The following is a 23,993-nucleotide window of genomic DNA, read 5'->3' as shown; positions in this document are numbered from 1 at the left end:
CCGAATACAAACTTCCATCAACGAAAATAGCTGCAAAGAACAGGCTGGTTTCAAAAAACGCTTTTCAACAATAGATCACATTCAAACTATTACTCAGCTAACAGAAAGATGCAGAGAATACCAGATTCCACTTTGTCTTCTTTTTATAGATTTTAAAAAGACATTTGACACTGTTGAGCATAATGCAGTATTCCAAGCTTTAACAGAACAAGGTGTAGAAAAAGCATACATCCAACTCATAAAAGACATCCACAAAGAAGGCACAACAAACATCACCCTTTTCAATCACCTGATTAAAATTAACTTAAGTAGAGGAATACGTCAGGGTGACGTCTTATCACCTAATCTCTTCACTTCTACTCTGGACAGCATCATTTGAAAAATTGACATGAAAGATGGAATAAACATTGATGGTGAAATGTTAAATATCCTATTATTCGCCAATGATGTGGTATTAATATCTCACTCACCCAAACTCTTAGAATCAATGCTGAATAACATAAGCCAAAACTGCCAAAAATTGGATTGGAAATACACCCGGACAAAACAAGATGGATGAAAAACAAATACTGTAAAGATCATACAATCACTCTAGAATCTCACACCATTGAAAAAGTTGAAGAATACATCTACCTCGGCCAGTCCATAAAAATGAATAATGATATAACAAATGAAATAGCAAGGAGGAAAAAGAGCTACTTGGATAGCCTTCAACAAAATAAAATCAATAATTACCAACCAAAACATAGATATAGAAATAAGAGCCCATCTTTTCAATAGTCACATCTTACCAGCATTAACTTATGGCAGTGAAACATGGAACACAACTTTAAAAGAAGAACAAAGCTTAATAACTCAACGTGCAATAGAAAGAAGAATGTGCAATATAAACAAAATAGACCATGTAAGACACACAGAAATCAGGAAGGAGTCTGGACTCACGTATATAATAAATGCAATTTACAACAGCAAAAGAAGATGGGCAGGACATCTTGCCAGAATGAGAGACAACAGATGGGCAGTCAGAGTTACAAACTGGTATCCAAGAGATACCAAAAGGAAACCTAGAAAACCAGCCCTAAGGTGGGAAGACCCAATGATTAAGAAAGTTGGAAGAAAATGGAGAAGAAAGGCCCAAGACAGGAATAGCTGGACTCTTGACGACCTGCAGTCATGGAGAAATCCTGACTGAAATCACAGGTCCATCAAGGTAAGTCAAATTGTATTAGCTATATCAGAAGATGATCCACAAAGATCAGTAAAAAGTTTAAATGAAATATCAGAATAATATGAGAATATCAAAAGTAAACACAAAAAATAATGGCTTGTGAAGGAGAAAACATAAGTAAAATAGTGATAAGATATTAGAACAAGTAAAATACTTTCGGATTCCTGGGATATGGCTTATCATATAAGTTATCTGTGAGAGTCAACATGGATTTGTGAAGGGGCACTCTTGTTTTAGCAATATGCTAGCCTTTTATGATAAAGTTACAAGAGCATTAGATGAGGGAAAGGCATATACTGCAATTTTCTTAGACTTAGCAAAGGCATTTGACAGGATGCCAGATAAGCTGATATTTAAGTTGTAGCACATGGGTCTGGATGTCAGATTGGTCAACTGGATTCAGGATTGGCTGTCCGATAGGTATCAGAGTTGTGTATGGTGGGGCAATTTCAAGGAAGCAGAGGGCTACAAGTGGGGTCCCACAGGGCTCAGTACTGGGACCTATATTGTTTAACCTTTACATCAATGACATTGTCAATGAATTGCAAGGGGATATTCAGTTGTTTGCAGATGATGCAAAGCTGGGAAGGATTATTAGTAATAGTGCAGATGCGGCAGCCCTGCAAGAGAATTTGAATAAGCTAGATAGATGGGGAAATGAATGGGGATGTCAGTTTAATGCAGCAAATGTAAGGTCTTGAGGTTTGAGAAACATCGATGGTACACTGCATACTCTATGGGAGGAGTTATACTGGAGGAAGTAGGGGAGACAACAGATCTGGGGTTGACGATTGATAGAAACCTGAAATTTAGGGGACATATTGTAAAGGTGGTGAAGGTAACACAGAGGATTGCTGCAATAATGAGAAGGACACTGACCTGCGGAGATAAAACAGTTATCATTCCATTGTATAAGACCCTGATCAGACCACACTTCGACTATTGTTTTCAGATTTGGTCCCCAGGATTTGAAGGGGATAAATTAACTGTGGAAAGGGTACAAAGGCAGATAACAAAGATGGTTTCAGGACTGTACAATGATAGTTATGAGGATCGACTGAGGAATGTGGACTGCAGAGTTTGGTGGATAGAAGAAGGAGAGGTGATATGATTGAGACTTTTAAACTGTTGAGAGGTGGTTACAGGGTTAACACTGGAGAGTTCTTTTGCTTGGTTGAACAGCGGGAAGGAGTGATGACAAGAGGCCATCCCTGGAAGTTACGAAAGGAAACTGTGAGCAAGAGGGTGATGAGTGGTTTCTTTGCATGGAGGGTGGTTGAACCATGGAATGCATTGCCTGATGGAGTGGTGAGAGCAAGAATGGTAAATGAGTTAAAGGAGTGGTATGATAGACTTTGTGTTTCTTAGGGGGGGAGGGGGGACCTCCCCTCTGAGTCTTGATAGACTTTGTGTTTCTTAGGAAGGACCTCCCACGATGAGTCTTTTGACTCCATGGAGGCCTGAATAATAATAATTATTATTATTTTCTTGATCTCTATCGAGTCAAAAGACTTGTGGGAGGTAAAGACTAGTCAGCACAAAGTCTGCCATATCACTCCTTAAAGGGCTCAATCATATTCCTCCCCTCCCTTGACTTCTATCTACCAAACTCTGCAGTCTGCATGCCTTTAGTCTATCCTCATAATCAACATTGTACTGCCCTGATATTATTTTTGTTAACTGTCACTGCTCCCTCTGCAAAGTTACTTCATCCCCTTCGGATCCTGTTGATTAGATATGGAACTCCACTTGTAACCTTCCTACTCCCTGCTACTGCTTTTCCGTATATAGATCTCTGATATCTGTCAGAGAGCCAATCACCAATCCATTCCACTAACATGTTATCCAAACCAATATGATGCAACTTAAAAATCAAGTTATGTGGCACATGTCAAATGTCTTGAAAAAACCCAAACAAATGACAATGTATTCCATACCCTCATCTACTACTCTTTTTACTCTATTGTAAAAGGTAACCCGTTTAGTAAAACAAGAGTGCCATTTAACAAATACATGCTGGCCTTCCTAAATGATATTGCCCTCAGATGCTCAATTCTGTATGAGTTCTTACCACTTTCTCCAAAATCTTAAGAACTAAAGAAAAAATACAAACAGGCCTATAGCTTGATACCTCCATTTTACAACCTTCCTTATGCAGTGGTACTATTTTACCCCCTTCCACACTCCAGGAACCTTCTCCATTGCAAGACTTTCATTAAACAGTCAAGTTAGTGGCATCAGTTCCATAGCACTTTCCCTTAAAAACATGTGGTGAAATTTCATATTTCCCCTTGCTTATTGGCATTTTATGTACTCAGTAATTTTAATTCATCCTGTTCATTCACTTCTAACACTTAACCACTCATTATTCTACTAGGAATAAAGTCTGTGGTACCAGGATGGAACATTCTAATAAAATGATCATTAAATAGTTCAACTCTGTCATCAGCTTTGATCACCTGATTCCCATCTGCACCAAGAGGGATAATCCTTCCATTGTCATTTTTCCTTCTACTTGCCACATAGCAAAAAAAAAAAAAAATAAGATAATAATAATAATAATAATAATCTCTTTTTTTTCTACAATTTCCCTTTTATTCCTTTTGTCATCCATCTGACTCTAAATTGCTTGGAAAAAAAACTTTTGACAGCAATAACAGATAGTATACTTCTTCTTCAAGTGTCATCCCCTGGAAGGAGGTTGGCAACCATTTCATGGAACTTTTTTCTTTCTTTTGCTGCTGTGGAACATTTATGGTAATTCAAGCCAGTCCAATCTTTAATGTCTTCAAACCACATTCTCCTGGGTCTACCTCTCCCTCTTTTTTCATCCAGTTTTCTTCTAATATAATTTCTAAATGTCTTCTTGTCTAGTTAGATGTCCAAAAAATTCGTTCTTTAATTATTTTCATTAATGTTCTTTTCATTTTTGCTTTCTTTAAAACTTCTTCATTTTTCATTTCTCCATGATATTTTCAACATTCTTCTGATAGTCCACATTTAGAAATCTTCTAATTTTTTCTCTGCTTCTTTATTTAGAGTCCATGTTTTGCTGTTGTAGAGAAGGCTTGACCAGATATAGCATTTTATTAATCTTTTCCTTGTGTCTATGTTAATGTCTCTGGATGTTAGAACAGTTTTCATATCAATAAAGGCTTTTCTTGCTATCTCTAGTCTTCTTTTTATTTCTTTAAGGAAATTTCCTCCATCTGTAAACATTTGTCCCAAATATATAAAGACTGAACCTGTTCAATTTTTGTTTCGTTAACAGTTATGTTTAATTTCTTATTTATTGGTTCTTTTGATATAATCATGCACTTTGTTTTCTTTAGGTTAATAATTAATCCCATGTCTACGCTTTTGTTGTAAATTTCTGTGACTAAGTTTTGAGGATCATCTTCAGATTCAGCTATAAGTGACTGTCAACAACCTGAAGTTGTTAAAGTTCCTACCCTGACTTTTACACCCTTCAATTCTGAAATATCTTTAAAAACTTACTCACTATACATATTATACAGTAAGGGTGATAAGACACATCCTTCTTCACTTGAAGTGTACTATCTGTTATTGCTGTCAACATTTTTTTCTTAAGTATCTCTCATGCACTAGTGACGCCTTACTTCAAATTCTTTCATCCACTGGTACTGATGCAAGCTGGTTTCTAAGTCTATGATGGTCACCTGCCTTATAATTCCACATAAACTGCCTTTTGTTTTGATACCTCTAGATGTCTATTCATCTTCCTACGACACGGTCATTCTCACCAACAGGGGAAAGTATATCATCTCGGTCACAATCAGATCCTCTGATGCTACAACCAAATCCAAAACTCTTGATCCTCTTCTCTTCCTTCACAACATGCTGCCCAAAACAGTTGTCCCTCAAAAAATTCAAAAATTCAGTTCCGTTAATACTGCATGCTGTCTCCTCTCTGCCCAGTTTATATCACTATAGTGGAAGTCACCCATGTGCTAGGGAACTGACAGTGCCTTTAACCTGGCTTTTCAATGAAAGTCTGGCTTCGGCAAAGGTGCCCAGGGAATGGAAGGAAGGTAAGATAGTGCCATTGCATAAGGGTGGTAACAGACTGGAAGTGTCTAATTATGACCAGTCTGTGTGTCATCAGTAGTTGTTAAGATCTTGGAGAAAGTAGTGAGGGACCGTATACAGCACTGGGCAGATGAGGGTAATGTTATCTGTGAGAGTCAACATGGATTTGTGAAAGGGCGCTCTTGTTTTAGCAATATGCTAGCCTTTTATAATAAAGTTACAAGAACATTAGATGAAGGAAAGGCATATACTGCAATTTTCTTAGACTTAGCAAAGGCATTTGACAGGGTGCCACATGATAAGCTGATATTTAAGTTGCAACACATGGGTCTGAATGTCAGATTGGTCAACTGGATTCAGGATTGGCTGTTCTGATAGGTATCAGAGAGTTGTGTATGGTGGAGCAGTTTCAAGAAGACAGAAGGTTACAAGTGGGGTCCCACAGGGCTCAGTACTAGGACCTATATTGTTTAACCTTTATATCAATGACATTAGCAGTGGATTGCAAGGGGATATTCAGTTGTTTGCAGATGATGCGAAGCTGGGAAGGATTATTAGTAATAGTGCAAATGTGGTAGCCCTGCAAGAGGATTTGAATAAGCTAGATAGATGGGCAAATGAATGGGGTTGTCAGTTTAATGCAGCAAAATGTAAGGTCTTGATGTTTGGGAAACATCGATGGGATGCTGCATACTCTATGGGAGGAGTTATACCAGAGGAAGTAGGGAGACAAGAGATCTGGGGTTGATGATTGATAGAAACCTGAAGTTTAGGGGACATATTGCAAAGGTGGTGAAGGTAACACAGAGGATTGCTGCAATTATGAGAAGGACACTGACCTGCAGAGATAAGAGGGTTATCATTCCGTTGTATAAGTCTCTGATCAGACCACACTTGGATTATTGTTCTCAGATTTGGTCTCCAGGATTTGAAGGGGATAAATTAACTGTGGAAAAGATAAAAAGACGGATGACAAAGATGGTCTCAGGACTGTACAAGGATAGTTATGAGAATCGGCTGAGGGAATGTGGACTGCAGAGTTTGGCGGATAGAAGAAGGAGAGGTGATATGATTGAGACTTTTAAACTGTTGAGAGGTGGTTACAGGGTTGACACTGGGGAGTTCTTTCACTTGGTTGAACAGCGGGAAGGAGTGATGACAAGAGGCCATCCCTGGAAGTTACGAAAGGAAACTGTGAGCAAGAGGGTGAGGAGTGGTTTCTTTGCATGGAGGGTGGTTGAGCCGTGGAATGCATTGCCTGATAGAGTGGTGAGGGCGAGAACGGTCAATGAGTTTAAGGAGTGGTATGATAGATTTTGTGTTTCTTAGGGGGAACCTCCCCTTGATTAGTCTTGACAGACTTTATGTTCTTAGGAAGGACCTCCCACGACGAGTCTTTTGACTCCATGGAAGCCTGAATAATAATAATAATAATAATTATTACTATTATTATTCAGGCTTCCATGGAGTCAAAAGACTCATCGTGGGAGGTCCTTCCTAAGAACATAAAGTCTATCATACCACTCCTTAAACTCATTGACCGTTCTCACCCTCACCACTCCATCAGGCAATGCATTCCACGGCATTTGTGAAACTAATTTGTCTAAACATTTCCTGCTCATCACCATCTATATTCTCTGGTTGGTAGCAACTTCCCACTAAATATCTTGTCTTCTAAACATCTGTTTCACACCATATACTCTCAAAGCCATTATTCTTCACCCTGACTGCACACAGTTCATCTCTTATCACAAGTAACAGACCACCACCATGCTTATTTCCTTATCCTACTGATATATGCTATACACTTCGATTTCTATCCCTATTAATAGGTCCTTCTCATTTAACCAAGTTTCATTAATACCAATAACTTTTGGTGAGATTGGATCAATAAATGCCACAAACTCATCCCTTTTATTTCTAATGCTCCTAGCTTTGTACAAAAAAAAACATTGTATTGTCAGTATTCTTATAGACATTATTACTCCCCTAATATTCTATTTGGCTCTGTAATATAATGTACACCCCCATCATTTCTCAAGCCACTTCCCACCTGAGGCCATACCTGCAACATTCCACCTGTGAAATTCATGTTTCTCTGTCCTGACACTCACTTTCCCAGAAAACAATAGTTTCTCCAAATGTTTGCACCCTTCTGCATTCAAATCTCTTCCTCTTGCATACAGCTCTTTTCTGTTCTCAAACATACTCAGCACATCAACATATTCCAGACTTCTTTTCCTGCACGTTCTTGCTATGATCTCGCTCATCATCACTGCCCTTGCCCACTTTGCATTATTATACAGGGACAATATGTTCATTGTCTTTTTTTGGACATATTTCTGCTGCACTATGTTTAATATCAACCTCAAATTTTGTGCTATGAAATTCACACTACCTTTCAGGTCATTCATTCCAATAATTACTATCATCTCCTCCACACTTTCATCTCTTGTCACTATCTTACATCACTCTCTATCATTCCACCAGGCAAGCACTCCTATGCACTCTACTCTGCACACCCTGAAGCATCGAATCTCCATACATGACACTCCAAACAGATTCATTCATCCTTCTCTCACTGGCATCCCTGACTCTTATGGTTCCCAATGTCTCTCTCTCTCTTTCTTGTTTCTCTTTCTCTTCCCTCTTCCTTCCATACTCTCTTGTCTTTCTGCAATATCCTCTCTTCCACTGTTTCTTCCATTCTCATGCCTTCCTCTCTCCCTTGCTCACTGATGCCATTCTCTTGCCTCCTCTCGTTCTTCTCACATTAACCAACCTATCTATCTTCCGAAGATCTTCATTCCCTCTCCTCAACTCAGTCTTCATTTCTTCCATCTCCTTTCTTAGCAGTTGTTTCTCTCTCTACACATTATGCTTTCAATTGACATTCACGAACAGTCATAGTCATCAAACAAACTATCTGTCTTCTTAACTGCCCAAAGTAAAAACTGTATATAGGTCTTTAACATTCTCTCCATCCTCCAACACACTACTGAAATCCACAAACTGAAAATTCACTATTTTCCAAAGCACTATCTCCACTGCCACTAAATTCCAAGATCAAGACACTTATGTCTCCCAGCAACTCCCACTGCCTAGATTTCATATACACATACATATTCCTGTCTTGCACCTGCCACATTTAAAAACAATGGGATTTATAATATTGCATGCATAGCACACTATAAAATCATCAACTAGGTTACAAATAACCATCATCATTATAAATTTCCTGATAAGTACCTCCAAGGGGTGTTCAGGTTATGACAGCACCACATGATTAAGTTTACATTATTATTAATCTCCTATCAACGATTTTCCTCACAATCAATCTATTACTTGTAAGCACTCCAGTATTGTCATGTCTAACATTTCCTGCTTCTAAGGCACTTCTGACCAAATCAATCCACCTAGACCTTGGTCTTCCTCTGGGTCTCTTTCCTACCATCTTGACATTAAACACCTGTTTTGCTAACCTTTCTTCACCCATTCTATTTAAGTGGCCACACCACCTTAGATTAGCTCTGCTGAGCTGACACATTCTTGAATGCTGATAATGTCAAGTTCATTTCCAGTATCTTCATTTTTAATATGATTCTGCCATTGATACATCAGTTCACTCCACTAATTTTTCTGAGAATGCTCATATCTGTGGTTTCTAGTCTTTGATCAAGTGCTTTATTTCTAACCCAACTCTCAGATCCATAACTTACAACTGGTTTAAACACTGTCTTGTATACTGCTAGTTTGGTGTTTTGGCTAATTTCTCTCTTATTCCATATAAATTTATTCAGCTGGCTATCCACCATACCAGCTTTGCTTATTCTGTTGTCTATTTCGAGATTTAACCTGCCATTTTCACTAAAAAAACTGTGCCCAAATATCTGAAATATTTCACTTGTTCTATTGGACTCCATCCAGAATGCAGCTGAATGGAGATCTGATAGAATAGAATGATATTGTAAAATACCCTTTTTTTTATTATTGTCTCAAAACATTTCAGTACTTGTTGTTATTAATTATAATAATTATCTTTGTTTAATAACTGAAATAAAAAACCAAGAAAATAGTTTAATTCTTTTATCTATAGAGTAATAGCTAACTACATGGTGTGGAGGGTAATAGGCCAACTGTTTCAACTTCTTCATCGATCTTGGGCAGAAATTAGCCAGGAATACAGCACTATCTTGACAGGAAAAACATTGCAAGAATCTCGTTGGAGGTACTGCTTGAATTCTGTTAGTCTAAGTCTTCAGACTGCACTTGCATCTCTCTACATTCAGAGCCATTTCAAGCAAGACAGCAAGGGCCTGGTAAGTACATATACCTAAAAGTACTTTATAAGTATTTTAAGAAAAAAATGTTAATTTTATCTTATAATTAATAGCTGAAGCAATCAGAGTCTGATATTTCAGAAGTGTCCAATTTCAACAAGATGTTGAAAGTTTAAACAAACTTTCAACATCTATCTCTAATCCAGAGTATTTTAATAATAAGGTGTGACACCTTTTGACTACTTGAATATGGGAAATATATGATTCATTTTTTCATTTTTATTTTTAGTTATTATTTATTTATTTTTTATTTATTTTGTTTTATTTTTTCTTCACTAGAGGTCATGCCAGTAAAATAACATGTGATCAATTCATTGTTTCTCTAGCTTATGGTTTGTAATGTAACGCAGCTTGTCTTGCATATTTGTGTATGCTCCAGATGATGATATGAAGATCAAAACGTGATAATAAAAAGAGTTATTATTATTACCACCCCAAGACCTCATGGAGTCAAAGACTCATCTGGGAGGTCCTTTTATCACACACACAGCTCATCATAGCGTGTTTTAAACACATTCAAACTCTTTGCAGACACCACATTCTCAAGCAAGGTATTCCAATCATTCACAACTCTGCATGAAAAAAACCTGCCTCTCACTCCCCTACTCACACCCTCTTTATCAGTTTCCAGGGATGACCTGTTGTTCTCTCCCGATCTCCCACTATTCTCTGTAAAACTTCTCCAGCATTGAACAACCCCTTACCAACTTGTAGGTCTCTATCATATCTCCCCTCTTCCTCCTGTCCACCAGACTCTGCAAATTACATCTTCTCAATCTTTCCTCATACTCGACATTCCAGAGGTCAGAAACTACCTTAGTCAATCGCCTTTGGACCCTTTCCAACATCACTTCATCCTTCTGAAAACCTGGGGAAAAAATCTGGGCACATTACTCCATGTGTTCCTAATCAAAGCCTTATACAACGGAACAAGAATCTCCATACTTCTACATGTCAGTGTCCTCCGCATCATTCCCAGAAGCCTTTGTGTTGTCTTCACAATTTTGGCGATGTGTCCCCTAAATTTTAGATCCTTATCCACTATCACCCCCAGATCTCTTATTTCCTCTACCTCCAACAATATATTCTCACCAAGCATAAATTCTGCATCCCATCTTTGTTTTCCAAATATTAAAACCTTACATTTTGCAACATTGAACTCACATCCCCATTTCCATGCCCAATCACTCAATTTATTCAAGTCTTCCTAAGGCTACAATATCTTCACTACACTTCATGATTTGTCCCAACTTTGGATCATCTGCAAACAACTGAATATCTCCATCCAAATCTTCACCTATATCATTAATATACAAGTTAAACAGTAATCGACCTAAAACAGACCCCAGAGATCCTCCACTAGTGACTTTCCTTTTCCTGGATATCGCTCCCCATACATAACTTGTTGATACCTGTCAGATACCAATCTAATATCTAACCCCATCTACTCTAGTTTGACTGCCAACCTATCATGAGGTACTCTATCAAAAGCCTTTGAGAAATCCAAGTATATTACTGTGTATCCTTTTCCTCTGTCCAAGGAAGCGGTTACTTTATTGAAATAAGTAAGTAGATTACTAAAACATCACCTCCCTTTAGCAAATCCATGCTGTCCATCAAAGATAATACCATTGTTATCAACCCAACTCTGGATCCTAGTTCTCACAAGCTTCTCCAACAACTTAACCATAACACCTGACACACAGATAGACCTATAGTTTGATGCTTGAGTTCCATCACCTCCTTTATGAAGTGGCACAATCTTGTCCTCCTTCCACTCCTTAGGAACTTGACCAAGTGCAAGACTCATATTAAAAAAATATGTCAAGGCAGGTGTCAACTTCCTGGCACATTCTTTCAGAATACGTGGTGATATATTATCAAGTCCCACAACCTTATTAACATCTAGTTTACTCAACTCCCCATACACCTCTTGCTCACCTACAGTCAGTCTCTCCTCCCCATCATCAACTGCTCTCAATCCCTCCATGAAGTCACAATCACAAGATTGAAAGATCTTTATGAACTGCTCATTAAGTATATCCACCACACATTCTGCATCAGCTGTCTTTATACCATTTTCTCTAATCAATGTCATCCTTCCATAATTATTCTTTCTTTTGCTGGCTACACATCGAAAGAACTCCTTACGATACTTTTTTGGCTTTATTAACCAACTGATGTTCATACCTCTCTTTAGCTAACCTCACCAACAAAGTCACCCTCCTTGCTTGGTCTTTGTAGACCTCGTGGAATTGATTATTTCCACTTCTCTTTTGCTGCCTCCACAATGCCCTTTTTCTATGTACTGCATGCTTAATCTCTTTATTCATCCATCTCACACCCACCTTATTTAACCTTCTCACCCTCAGAATGCATTTAGACATTGCATCTACTAAACAGTTTTAGAAAATCCCCCAATCTGCATTGATCTCTTTTCCAGCTAACTCCTCATTCCATGCTACACCTGCAAGCTGTCTCCTGAGCTCTTCATAATCACCCCACCCCCATTGTAGCTCCACATATACCGTTTTCTCACAGAGGTCCTCGCACTGCTGGTAACCACCCAGGTAATCACCTCATGATCACTTTCACCAGTTTTTGGATGATTTGACACCTAATTTATAATTACATCCTCTGATGAGATGACCAAATCCAAGATTCTCAATCCTTGTGTGCCCTCTGTTACATACTGTCTGAGTTAGTTATCCCTCAAAAACTCAAGAAACTCATTTTCTTTACTTCCAGTTGCTATCTCATCATTCCAGTCTATATTGCCATAATTAAAATCACCCATAATAATCACCCTTTTCTTATTTACTTGGCTAATTTGATTGTACATTTCATTATCACCACCATCCGCATTACCTGGTCTATAACAATATCCCACCAAGTATTTGATTCCATTCACCTCTATCTCACACCATACTGCCTCAAAACCACTGGCACTATTTCCCTCTTACATCTCTACTTTATATGGACATAACTCTTTCTCTATCATCAATAGCACTCCCCCTCCCTTTTTACCCCTTTTGTTCTCACGAAACACATCATACCCTTCCATCTCTATTCCTGTCAGGATGTCATCCTCTTCCAACCATGTCTCACTTATTCCGACAATGTTTTGGTGAACAGACGCAATTGGTGGAAGTGGGCATGTGGTGCATGCGGGCGCTGCTACGAAGGGGGCACCAGGGTACAAGTTCATTTTTAAGAAACAAAATTTTTATTATAAAAACAAAAAATTCTTAGAATGATCATTATTAAAATAAATAACCAGATACACCAAAAAAAATTTTTAAAAAAATTGTATATTGCTGGCTGTTTACAATTTTGCAGTGAGAGCAGGCTAAATGCTTGCCTCCAGAATCTAAAGTGAAACGGTGAATGTTTTTTATGCGCAGAAATGAATTTTCATACAAAACATTTGTTGCTATGTAACCAGTCATATGGTACTGTAAAAACTCAATTGTAGCTTAAATATTCCAAAGCACATTACATTCGATTGATTACTTAGGTTAAGTCCCATGTGAGTATTGTAAAAATAAACTTTGTTTGTCTCTGTATAGTTTGTTTTAGATGTTATTGTAAATTACACTCTGGAAGTTAACTGTATATACTGCTTTAATAAGAATATGTTAGCGTGTTAAAAACAAAGGCAATGTTTATATCGCTGAAGCTGCATGTAATAGATTTACATGGTGGCATTAGAAAGATTGTTATTAAAATTTGTTTGTATGAGAAAGGCTTGCAGGCTCTAAGTGTAAACATCTGCTAAGTCAGTCAGAAAGGTTCAAACAACTTTCCAATGGCCGGCAACTTGCAATTAAAAGAAAGCGGAGGAGAACAAAAGGCGTGCCGAACTTGAAACTTAAGATGAAAGAATCATACTGATTCTTTGGGAGTTGCCAAACTTCATGCACGGTCTCAGATGAGGTATAATAAAAAGGGACTGGAGCAAACAGAAGGGGGCTGCAGAGATCCAGAGATGTCCACAGAGAGACAGGAGAGGCTGCCCGGTTCCAGACGCTGTCAAAGAGGAGGCAGCTCGGTTCCAGACATTGCTAAAGCTGCCCGGTCCCAGACGTTGCCGAAGGGAGACAGAGCTGCTCGGTTCCAGACATCGTCAGAGAGCATCCCAGATGCAGACGTTGGTTGAGAGAGGAGTTTTCCGCTTCCAGAAAGGAGCTTCTCGGTTCGAGACGTTGCTAGAGAGAAACGACTTCCATAGACAGGACTTTCAAATTGCCGAAAGGAGAAGTCTCAAACGCCATAGAAGAGAAAAGTTTCCAGTCCAGAGGGATCCTGATTGACAGTTGACAACAGTTTCATTTTTCTTGGAGGCAGCATTTTCAGTTTCTTAGAGGCGGCAATTCAAGCTACTTGAGACGGCAGTTGTCCAGGCATTTTCGGTGAGCCCAAGTAGAGGAGAAAAGGCAAGGCAAACTTTCCAAAGTACCTTCGCTCCTAAGTTTTTCTTTTCGCCATGGGAGAATAACATTTTTCTGGAACTGTACGAGTCTTGCTACATTCCCAATTGATATAGCCGAAGCCAAAATTCTAGATGAAGATCTGAGATGAAAGAATTGCCATAGAACTTTTAGTGAAAGACTTTTGACTAATTGTGAGATACAGAGCCTTTGTAAGTTCAAAACTTTTATATAATTCCTCTTATAGTTGTTAGAAAGACTTTTAAGATATATGTTTAATAAGGTTAAGAAGTGTCCTTAAGAGAATCAATTGGCATGTTAGAAGTTGATATGAAATTTCTAAAGATAACTTAACAGAGAGATTTAGGTAACCTCTTTGCAAGTAAGCTTGGAGTTTAATAAGTAAAATTTGTAAACTGAGAGTAGATAACGTTTTGTGTTAAAGAAAGTATTTTAAAGTTGAAGAAAAAAAGGTTCTAAATTTTGCTAAAGTTTTTATAGAGGATAGAGAAAGCAATCTCCCTAATGTTTAAATTCGTGTACATTTCACAGTAATGTAAATAAATGTTATTTGACTTTCTTGTAAACATAGCACATAATAATATAAACAAGAGAGATTCTGAGAGAGAGAAAGCATGCACAGCTACATTAGAGGTATTAACAACGCATATAAAGTAAATTAATTAAAGATAACTTTAATGAATCACTTCTATATTTCGACAATGTCACATTGTCATCTTCAGGAACATAAAGATATGGTATGTGCACTACAGGAACTAACAAAGCAAATGAGGAAGAAATTAAGACACTAATTTTGTTCCTAAAGTCCTAATGGTGCCCTCTTGCGGGCTAATTTGGTAGTCTTGGCCGTTGGGCTGAAGTTCTCATAATGAAAGTCTCCCAAATTTGGGGCAGTTTCATGCACCCAAATTTGTTGAGGTTAGGAACGTTTTTTAGAGCTGCTGAAGATTCTTTGAATAATCTTTCGTATTTAAACTTGCTGCGATGGATTATTTTTGTCTTCTTCCAACGAATTTTATGGTGGGTATCTAAGGCATGGTCTGCCAGCCCAGAGCGGCTGTACTGGTGAAACCGGAGGTTTCACCAGTAATTTATATGCGTTGTTAATTCCGTAAATTAATTACCAGTTATGTCTAACCAACGTATAAGTCTTACCACTAGCTACATTAGAATAATGGAGAATAAAGTATAAAGTAAAGAAAAAAGACATCACAAGTAATTAATAGAAATTACAAGTATACAAAGTTAAAATAATAAAATTTTACAATGTCGCAGTAATGACAGGATAGCAACAGTAGATTTATAACAGTATGCATCTCAATAGGCTACTGACAGTAGCGCAGTGCGGACTATTGTTTCGTCTCTCTGTCATGTTGTGTAATAATTTCTTGTGGGTATAAAAGAGAAATGGAATCAAAAATTTAAAAAAGTTATCTGGTGCACAAAATCGTAAGTGTCATGCTGCGAAAGAAGCAGATATTAAGAAACAAACTGGGGCTCTTAATAAATTTGTTAAAATATTAAAATATTCTGAAGCAGATTGTAACCGACTCGATACATCAGAAATCAGAGTTGAAGAACCGTGCACATCATCCAGTTTGAATGAAAGTATTATTACAACTGTTGAACAAGATAACAAGATGCAGGATTTAAGTGAAAAACAGTTAGGAGAAGATTTAGTTGTAGTTGACCACGAAACTAACATGTTGTTAGTCTTTGTAGATTTAGAAGATCCAGGTGAATGGGGAATATTGATGAAAAATTACGAGTTGTTTTAATTGAAATGGGGCCTGTTCAAAAGAAAAATATATATCCCAGAGATACATATGGTCGTAAATTTGGCGACACATATTATAATAGAAAAATGGAAAACGGGAGCGCGTGCCAAGAACATGGCTCATTTATTCCAAAACTTTAAATTCTGTTTTTTGCTTTTATTACAAACTTTTTGCACCTACTGAATCAAGTAGTCTTGTATGAGGTTATAACGACTGGAGAAATATAAGTACAACTTTGCATAGACATGAGACTAGTTTAGCTCACATGAAAAATTTCTTAAATTGGAAGGAACTTGATAAAAATTTAAAAAACAAAACTACTATTGATTGCCAGATTCAAAGCATGTATGAAATGGAAAAGAAACATTGTATGAGTGTTTTAGAATGCTTGACTGAAATTATAAAATTCCTTGGTAACCAAACTTTAGCTTTTGCAGATCATCTGATAAATTATATGAAAGGAATAATGGCAATTTTTTAAAAGTAGTCGAACTGTTTGTGAAGTTTGATCCCATTATGGAAAATCATGTTGAAAGGGCCCTACAAGGAAACAATAGAGTACACTATTTGAGACAATCAAAATGAAATATTGGAAACTTTAATTAATGCAATCAGGGATACAATTTTATTATCAATTCGAAAATCTAAATATTATTCCATAATTTTTTTAGTCTGCACACCTGATGCAAGTAAAACATAACAAATGACCATTATTATTCACTTTACATGGAATTGTCAAGATCAGGGAAAACTTTTTAGGTTTTGCAGATATATCAGATTCCACAGGACGTGGTTTATGTGCAACAATAGTGGAACAACTGGAAAAATGGAACATTCCCATTGTAGACATGCGAGGTCAAGGGTATGACAATGGTGCAAATATGAAACAGAAAAAATATGGGCTCCAAAATTTGCTTTATATACTATATAGTATATATAGTATATAATATATAATAATATATATAATATATAGTATATATATAGTATATATACTTGTCAAATGTTGCTTACAATTTTTATTTTTACTCCATTTTTATGAACAACAAAATGACATTATTATTATGATCTCAAGAATCTCCATGGAGTCAAAGACTTGTTGTTGGATGGGTGTACTACCACACAGTATTCGTAAACTATTCATAATCACCTCTGCAGTCTTCTGCAACATGATTATGTTTGCATTAACAGGTCACCTCTCAACAATTTTCCTGCAAATTAATCTAGCATTTGTCAGTACTTCTGACTACATCAGTCCATTAGATCTTGGTCTTCCTCTGAGTCTTTTTTCCTGCCATCTCAGCATGCTGTTTAAATGACATGACCATTCTCAAAAAAAAAAAAAAAAAAGTGGTGTGTCTCAAGGTTTTGTTCTTGGATTACTGCTGTTTAAGTTACTTGTTAATGATATCTCATTTGAATTGACTTGGGATCTTCAGTTATCTGCTGATGATGCAAAGTTGGGGAGAATTATAAAAAACACTGCCTATGCTAATTCCCTTCAGGAAGATTTGAATAGACTTTTAGCTTGGACAAATGATTGGGGTTGTAGTCTTAATATTAATAAGTGCAAGGTGTTTCATTTTAGAGTACAGAGATATAATGCTGTGTACTGTACTGATTGAAGTGTGCCGAACTGTGTTTCAGGAAGTGGAAAGTGGATGAGATTAAAGATCTGTGTGTGTGTGGTGGTGGTGGGGGAAATGATTGTTGATAGAGACTGAAGTTTAGAGGCCACATTGCAAGTGTTGTAAATATTGCTGTTACGATAAGGAGTACACTAATATGTAGGGATAAGAGGTGGTTATGCTACTGTATAAAGCAACATTTGGAATGTTGTGCTTTGATTTGATGCCCTAGTTTTCATAAGGCAATCAGGACTCTAGAATATTGGTTAAATAGAAAGAGATTATAGGAATATAAATTACAGAGTTTGGTGGATAAGAGGAAAAGAGATGATACAATAGAAACATTCGAGTTAGTGAGAGGATGTTATCAGATTAAATACAAAGAGAATTATAAAAAGAGTAGAAAGTGGGAGAAGATAGAATAAGAGATCATCCCTGGAAGTTATGCAAAGGTATGGTGAAGGATGTCGGGAGAAGATTTTTACATGGAAAATTGTGGATGAATGGAACACATTACCCATATGCATTGTGAATGCAGTGAGTGTTGAGGATTTTAAGGTTCAGTATGATAAATATGCTGTTGATTAGTGAAACGCCCATGATGAGTCTGCTGACTTCATGGAGGTTGGAGTGATAATAATAATAGTCTGCCATTGATGCAATTTTTTTATACCATTTACACACATGAGAGGCAGCAAGGCCTATAGCAAATAAATGTTGTGTGTAGGCTATCTATTCACTCTCTCTCCCATTTTTTTTTCTTACAGCCCTCATATCTGTAGACTCTAGTTTTTGATTAACTGTTTAATTTCTAACCTGCTTTTTAGATCTGTAAATTAAAATCAATTTCACACAGCTACTTTGAATATATTTTGACCTAATTTCTTTCTTATTCCATATAAATTTATTCATTTGACACCCTAATACCAGCTTTGTGAATTCTGTTGTCTGTTTCCATATTTAATTTGCATCTTCACTAAAAATTGTGCCTAAATAGTCAATGTTTTACTTGCTCTAATGGTTCAGAACAAAATTGATGTTTTCAGGGTTCCTGCATATTCTGCCTATTTTCATAATCTTCATTATTTACTGCTAATTTTCATACCAAATTTGTTACAGCAGATATTCAGTTTAGTTGAGGAATCCTTAATACTTGTAATGGATTTATCTAAATAAATGTTATCAGAAATGCTATGTTATCAGAAATAAATGCTATCAGAAATGTTAATCTCAGCATTGTGCTTTATGCATACAACATTATTATTATTATTATTATTATTATTATTCAGGCCTCCAAGGAGTCAAAAGACTCATCGAGGGAGGTCCTTCCTAAGACATAAAGTCTGTCAAGACTCACTGAGGGGAGGTCCCCCCCCCCTGAGAAACACAAAGTCTATCATACCACTCTTTAAACTCACTGACCGTTCTCGCTCCCACCACTCCATCAGGCAATGCATTCCACGGCTCAACCACCCTCCACACAAAGAAACCACTCCTTCCCCTCTTGCTCACAGTTTCCTTTCGTAACTTCCAGGGATGGCCTCTTGTCATCACTCCTTCCCGCTGATCAACCAAGCGAAAGAACTCCCCAGTGTCAACCCTGTAACCACCTCTCAACAGTTTAAAAGTCTCAATCATATCACCTCTCCTTCTTCTATCCACCAAACTCTGCAGTCCACATTCTCTCAGCCGATCCTCATAACTATCCTTGTACAGTCCTGAAACCATCTTTGTCATCCGTCTTTGTATCCTTTCCACAGTTAATTTATCCCCTTCAAATCCTGGGGACCAAATCTGAGAACAATAGTCCAAGTGTGATCTGATCAGAGACTTATACAATGGAATGATAACCCTCTTATCTCTGCAGGTCAGTGTCCTTCTCATAATAGCAGCAATCCTCTGTGTTACCTTCACCACCTTTGCAATATGTCCCCTAAACTTCAGATTTCTATCAATCATCAACCCCAGATCTCTTTTCTCCCCTACTTCCCCCAGCATAACTCCTCCCATAGAGTATGCAGCATCCCATCTATGTTTCCCAAACCTCAAGACCTTACATTTTGCTGCATTAAACTGACATCCCCATTCGTTTGTCCATCTATCTAGCTTATTTAAATCCTCTTGCAGGGCTACCACATCTGCACTATTACTAATAATCCTTCCCAGCTTCGCATCATCTGCAAACAACTGAATATCCCCCTGCAATCCACTGGCTATGTCATTGATATAAAGGTTAAACAATATAGGTCCTAGTACTGAGCCCTGTGGGACCCCACTTGTAACCCTCTGCCTCCTGGAAACTGCTCCACCATACACAACTCTCTGATACCTATCAGACAGCCAATCCTGAATCCAGTTGACCAATCTGACATCCAGACCCATGTGCTGCAACTTAAATATCAGCTTATCATGTGGCACCCTGTCAAATGCCTTCGCCAAGTCTAAGAAAATTGCAGTATATGCCTTTCCCTCATCTAATGTTCTTGTAACTTTATTATAAAAGGCTAGCATATTGCTAAAACAAGAGCGTCCTTTCACAAATCCATGTTGATTCTCACAGATAACATTACCGTCATCTGCCCAATGCTGTACACGGTCCCTCACTACTTTCTCCAAGATCTTAACAACTACTGATGACACACAGACTGGCCTATAATTAGACACTTCCAGTCTGTTACCACCCTTATGCAATGGCACTATCTTACCTTCCTTCCATTCCCTGGGCACCTTTGCCAAAGCCAGACTTTCATTGAAAAGCCACGTTAAAGGTACTGTCAATTCCCTAGCACATTCTCTCAAAACTCGTGGCGAAATACTATCCAGTCCCACAGCTTTACTGACATCCAGAGTACTCAGTATCTGAAACACATTCTCCTCCTGTACCTCCAGACCTCGTACCAGTCCTATCCCTCTAGCATTAAAACTGACTCCTCTAGGATGAAATACTCCAATAAAGTGTTCATTGAACAATTCCACTATGTTCTCTGCATCAGTCACTCTATTCCCATTTTTATCCCAGAATATCATTCTTCCACAGTCATTTCTCCTCCTACTGGCCACATAGCTAAAAAATTCCCTAGGATTTTCTTTGGATCTTAGGGCCAATCTCCTCTCATATTCCAGTTTCGCTTTCCTTACCACACTAGTCACTCTTCTGGCCTGTGTCTTATATTCCTCATGCATTTCTTCACCTATCTCCTTATATCTCTTCCATAGCCTCTTTTTCGCATGCAATTCCTGTTTAATATTGTTTGTCATCCACTTTACTCCAAATTGCGTCCTCTTCTTCACTCGTGGTATACAACTTACCATTGCTGATAACAAATATTCTTTCACAATTTCCCACGCACTGGTGATATCCCGGCCTTCCAATTCCTCCCTCCATGAAACTTCCCGAAGTTGACGTCTAAGACTATTATAATCACCTGCCTTATAATTCCACATAAGTTCCCGTCTCTTTGATACTCCTGTATGTCTATTCATTTTCCAAGTCAACACCATATGGTCACTCTCTCCAACTGGTGGGAGAGACGTCAACTCAGTTATTATCAACTCTTCTGATGCTATAACCAAATCCAAAATTTTTGAACCTCTTGTTCCCTCTGTTACATGTTGCCTAAGACATTTGTCCCTCAAGAATTCTAGAAATTCCATTCCCCTATTGCTATATGCATCTTCCTCTCTCCAATTTATACTACTGAAGTTAAAATCTCCCATAACAATCATTCTTCTTGCACTTGCCAAACTTAGCTGTCTAAACATCTCCTGGTCGCCATCCTCTGTGCTCCTGGGTCTGTAGCAACACCCCACTAAATATCCTGTCTTGCCTACCTCTACCTCACACCATACGCTCTCAAAATCATTTGTCTCACTTCCTTCCAAATTCTCCACTCTTAGAGGACATAGGTCATCACTTATCATAAGCAGTACCCCACCACCACGCTTTCCCCTCCTAACCTGACGAAAAATGCTATACCCAGCGACTTCTATTCCTGTTGTTATATCCCCTTCTGTCAACCACGTCTCAGTGATCGCAATAATTTTTGGCCAGGCTGATGCTATCTGCGCCACCAATTCCTCTCCCTTATTCTGGATACTCCTGGCATTAGTATACTGCATATAAATGCCATTGTTTCTATACCCAGCATTATCTCTTCTGGACTCCACTGGGCTCAGTGTTACCTGACATTGTCTCCCTTCTCCCAAGTATCCATTCCCACAAGAGGCCACCCCTGCTATCATCCTCCCTGGGACACACTGACTCGTTCAGAACAGCAATCTCTCCAGATGCCTACGTCCTTCCTCATTCAAATGTAAACGGTCTCTCGCATACAACACCTCTCTTTCCTCAAACACACTCCAGGCATCCACATATACCAGTCCTCTCTTGTCACACATTCTATGCATAAAGCACAATGCTGAGAGTAACATTTCTGATATTAGACCTAATGCCACTTTCTTTCATAATGTAATCCATGTAGATGAAGAATAAGCGTGATACAGTATATCCTTGTCTTAAATCTGATTTTATATCCAACCACCTTTCTGTACTTCCTTCAATTCTACTAATTTAATATATTGAAGAGGTTAGACAAGAGTTAATGAAACTGAATAGTCAGATTAAAGGTATGGAGCAAGAAACTGAATGTTTAAAAAAGAGAATAACCAGTGTAATTGACAAGGAGGTTAATAGGAAGATGCAAGTATCTAAAGATGATAGGGTTGTTTTATATGGTGATTCAGTCATTGAAGGTATGGTAAAAAAATAAGGTGTATAGGATATGTTTACCAGATGGTACAATAAAACAAATATCAGATGCTTTTCATAGAAGGAAGGAACGGGCATCGGAATTAGTGATAGTGGTGGGCACAGGCGACTTGGATAGTGAGACAAAGAATGCTGAAAGGGACTTGAAGAAGTTGTTACAGGAGGTGAAGGATAATAGTGACATTGGGAAAATGGTTGGCGTGTTGCCCAGATGTGACAGTAGTGAACTGAGAAGAAGAGTAATGATACTGAATGACAAGATGTCTGAATTGTGTCAGGCAGAGAGTGCTCACTTTTTGAATGTATGGAGTAAATTTCAAGGAAAGTTAGAATTGTTCAGAGCTGATAGATTGCATTTGAAAGGGTTTGGTGTTGGTCATTTGGAACAATTGTTGTTTACTAAGAGTATACAGTGTTCATACAAAATTAGTACTGCTAAGAGTCAGAGAGATTAAGAAGCAGGTTGTGGAAGGACAGGAAGAGGATGGATACAAAGGTGATGGTGCAAAATAGGTTAGGATGATAAGAATATGAATGAAAATCGGTCAGTATCTGAGAATCAGAATGAAGAGAGAAGTGTACTATAGCAGAGAGAGAGTGAGTGAGTGATGTGTTGATGGTATAGCCTCAAAGAGTGGAGAATTGTTATGCTTGTATATTAACATACAGAGTATCAGAAATAAAAGGATTCAGTTTGTAGCATTCATCAAATCAGTGTGTCCAAAGATAATTGGCATAAGTGAAACTTGGTTTACTGAGGATGATATACTGTCATGACTTGAAATGGTAGGATATAGAATATAGAAGATGTTGAAAGTTTATTTTTCACTTGGTTAGAGTATAATAAATTTAGTTTAATCCTTTATCCAAGTGTGAGCAAACAAAGTTTGCGCCTGAAAGTATCTTCAGGACTGGGGTAGGGTGTTTAATCCTTTAGTTTAATCCTTACCCCAGTCCTGAAGATACTTTCAGGTGCAAACTTTGTTTGCTCACACTTGGATAAAGGATTAAACTAAATTTATTATACTCTAACCAAGTGAAAAATAAACTTTCAACATCTTTCTCTAAATCCAAAGTAATTTATTAAAAAAGGGTGGCACACCATTTGGCAACTCCTATAGGTAGAGATGACCTTGCTAATGCTTCTGGCTGGTATCTCCACTTGGTCCTGGCTCCCACTGAAGAGACCTCAATAAAGGTCGAAACTAGTCTGGGTTGTGGCCCTTCCCTTAATGCATAACATTAGACATATCCACAAGGAGATGTGTTTTGCATTATGGGAGATACTGAGATAGGAGTGTTGGTAGCTTGCTCCACCTTTGCAAGGAGTGCCCTGGTGTTGTACCACTTTACCCCAGTCTTGAAGATACTTTCAGGTGCAAACTTTATTTGCTCACACTTGGATAAAGGATTAAACTAAATTTATTAGAATATAGAAGAGATAGCATGTGATGGAAGCAACACAAAGTTCATCGTGTTAGATTTGGTGATATCCTCACAGGATGTGGTTGTGAATGAGGTCTCAATACTGCCACCCACCTGTTGGTGAAAGTGATCATGAAGTATTCATTTGGAAGGTAGTCAAACAGGAAAAAGTGATCAAGAAGGTCTATATGTGGAACTATATAGGGTGGGTGATTATGAGAAACTGCATAGTCAACTAGTATCAATACATTGGGTTGATGAATTGTGTAGAAAAGATGTTGACAATGCATAGGAATGCACAAGCAGTGCATAACTGCATACTAAGTGA

The 23,993-nt window shown here is 37.9% G+C and overlaps 1 protein-coding gene across 2 annotated transcripts in view; it reads left to right on the top strand.

The window, feature by feature from the left end:
* The window catches only part of LOC150105310 (neprilysin-2-like), a 493,284-nt gene that overhangs the window by 245,588 nt on the left and 223,703 nt on the right, over nt 1-23,993 (top strand). For both annotated transcript variants that reach the window (XM_090394688.1, XM_090394687.1), the window contains one exon: nt 9,375-9,597. In XM_090394688.1, the coding sequence (XP_090250814.1) occupies nt 9,375-9,597 (223 nt within the window). The remainder of the gene's footprint in view (nt 1-9,374; nt 9,598-23,993) is intronic.

Source organism: Typopeltis vanoorti, chromosome 6 (assembly GCF_054136105.1).
Source record: "Typopeltis vanoorti isolate ZY-2024b chromosome 6, IOZ_Tvanoo_1.0, whole genome shotgun sequence".
NCBI lineage: Eukaryota > Metazoa > Arthropoda > Arachnida > Uropygi > Thelyphonidae > Typopeltis > Typopeltis vanoorti.
The sequence above is the reverse complement of the archived record's forward strand: the minus strand, read 5'-3'. Positions and strand labels throughout refer to the sequence as shown.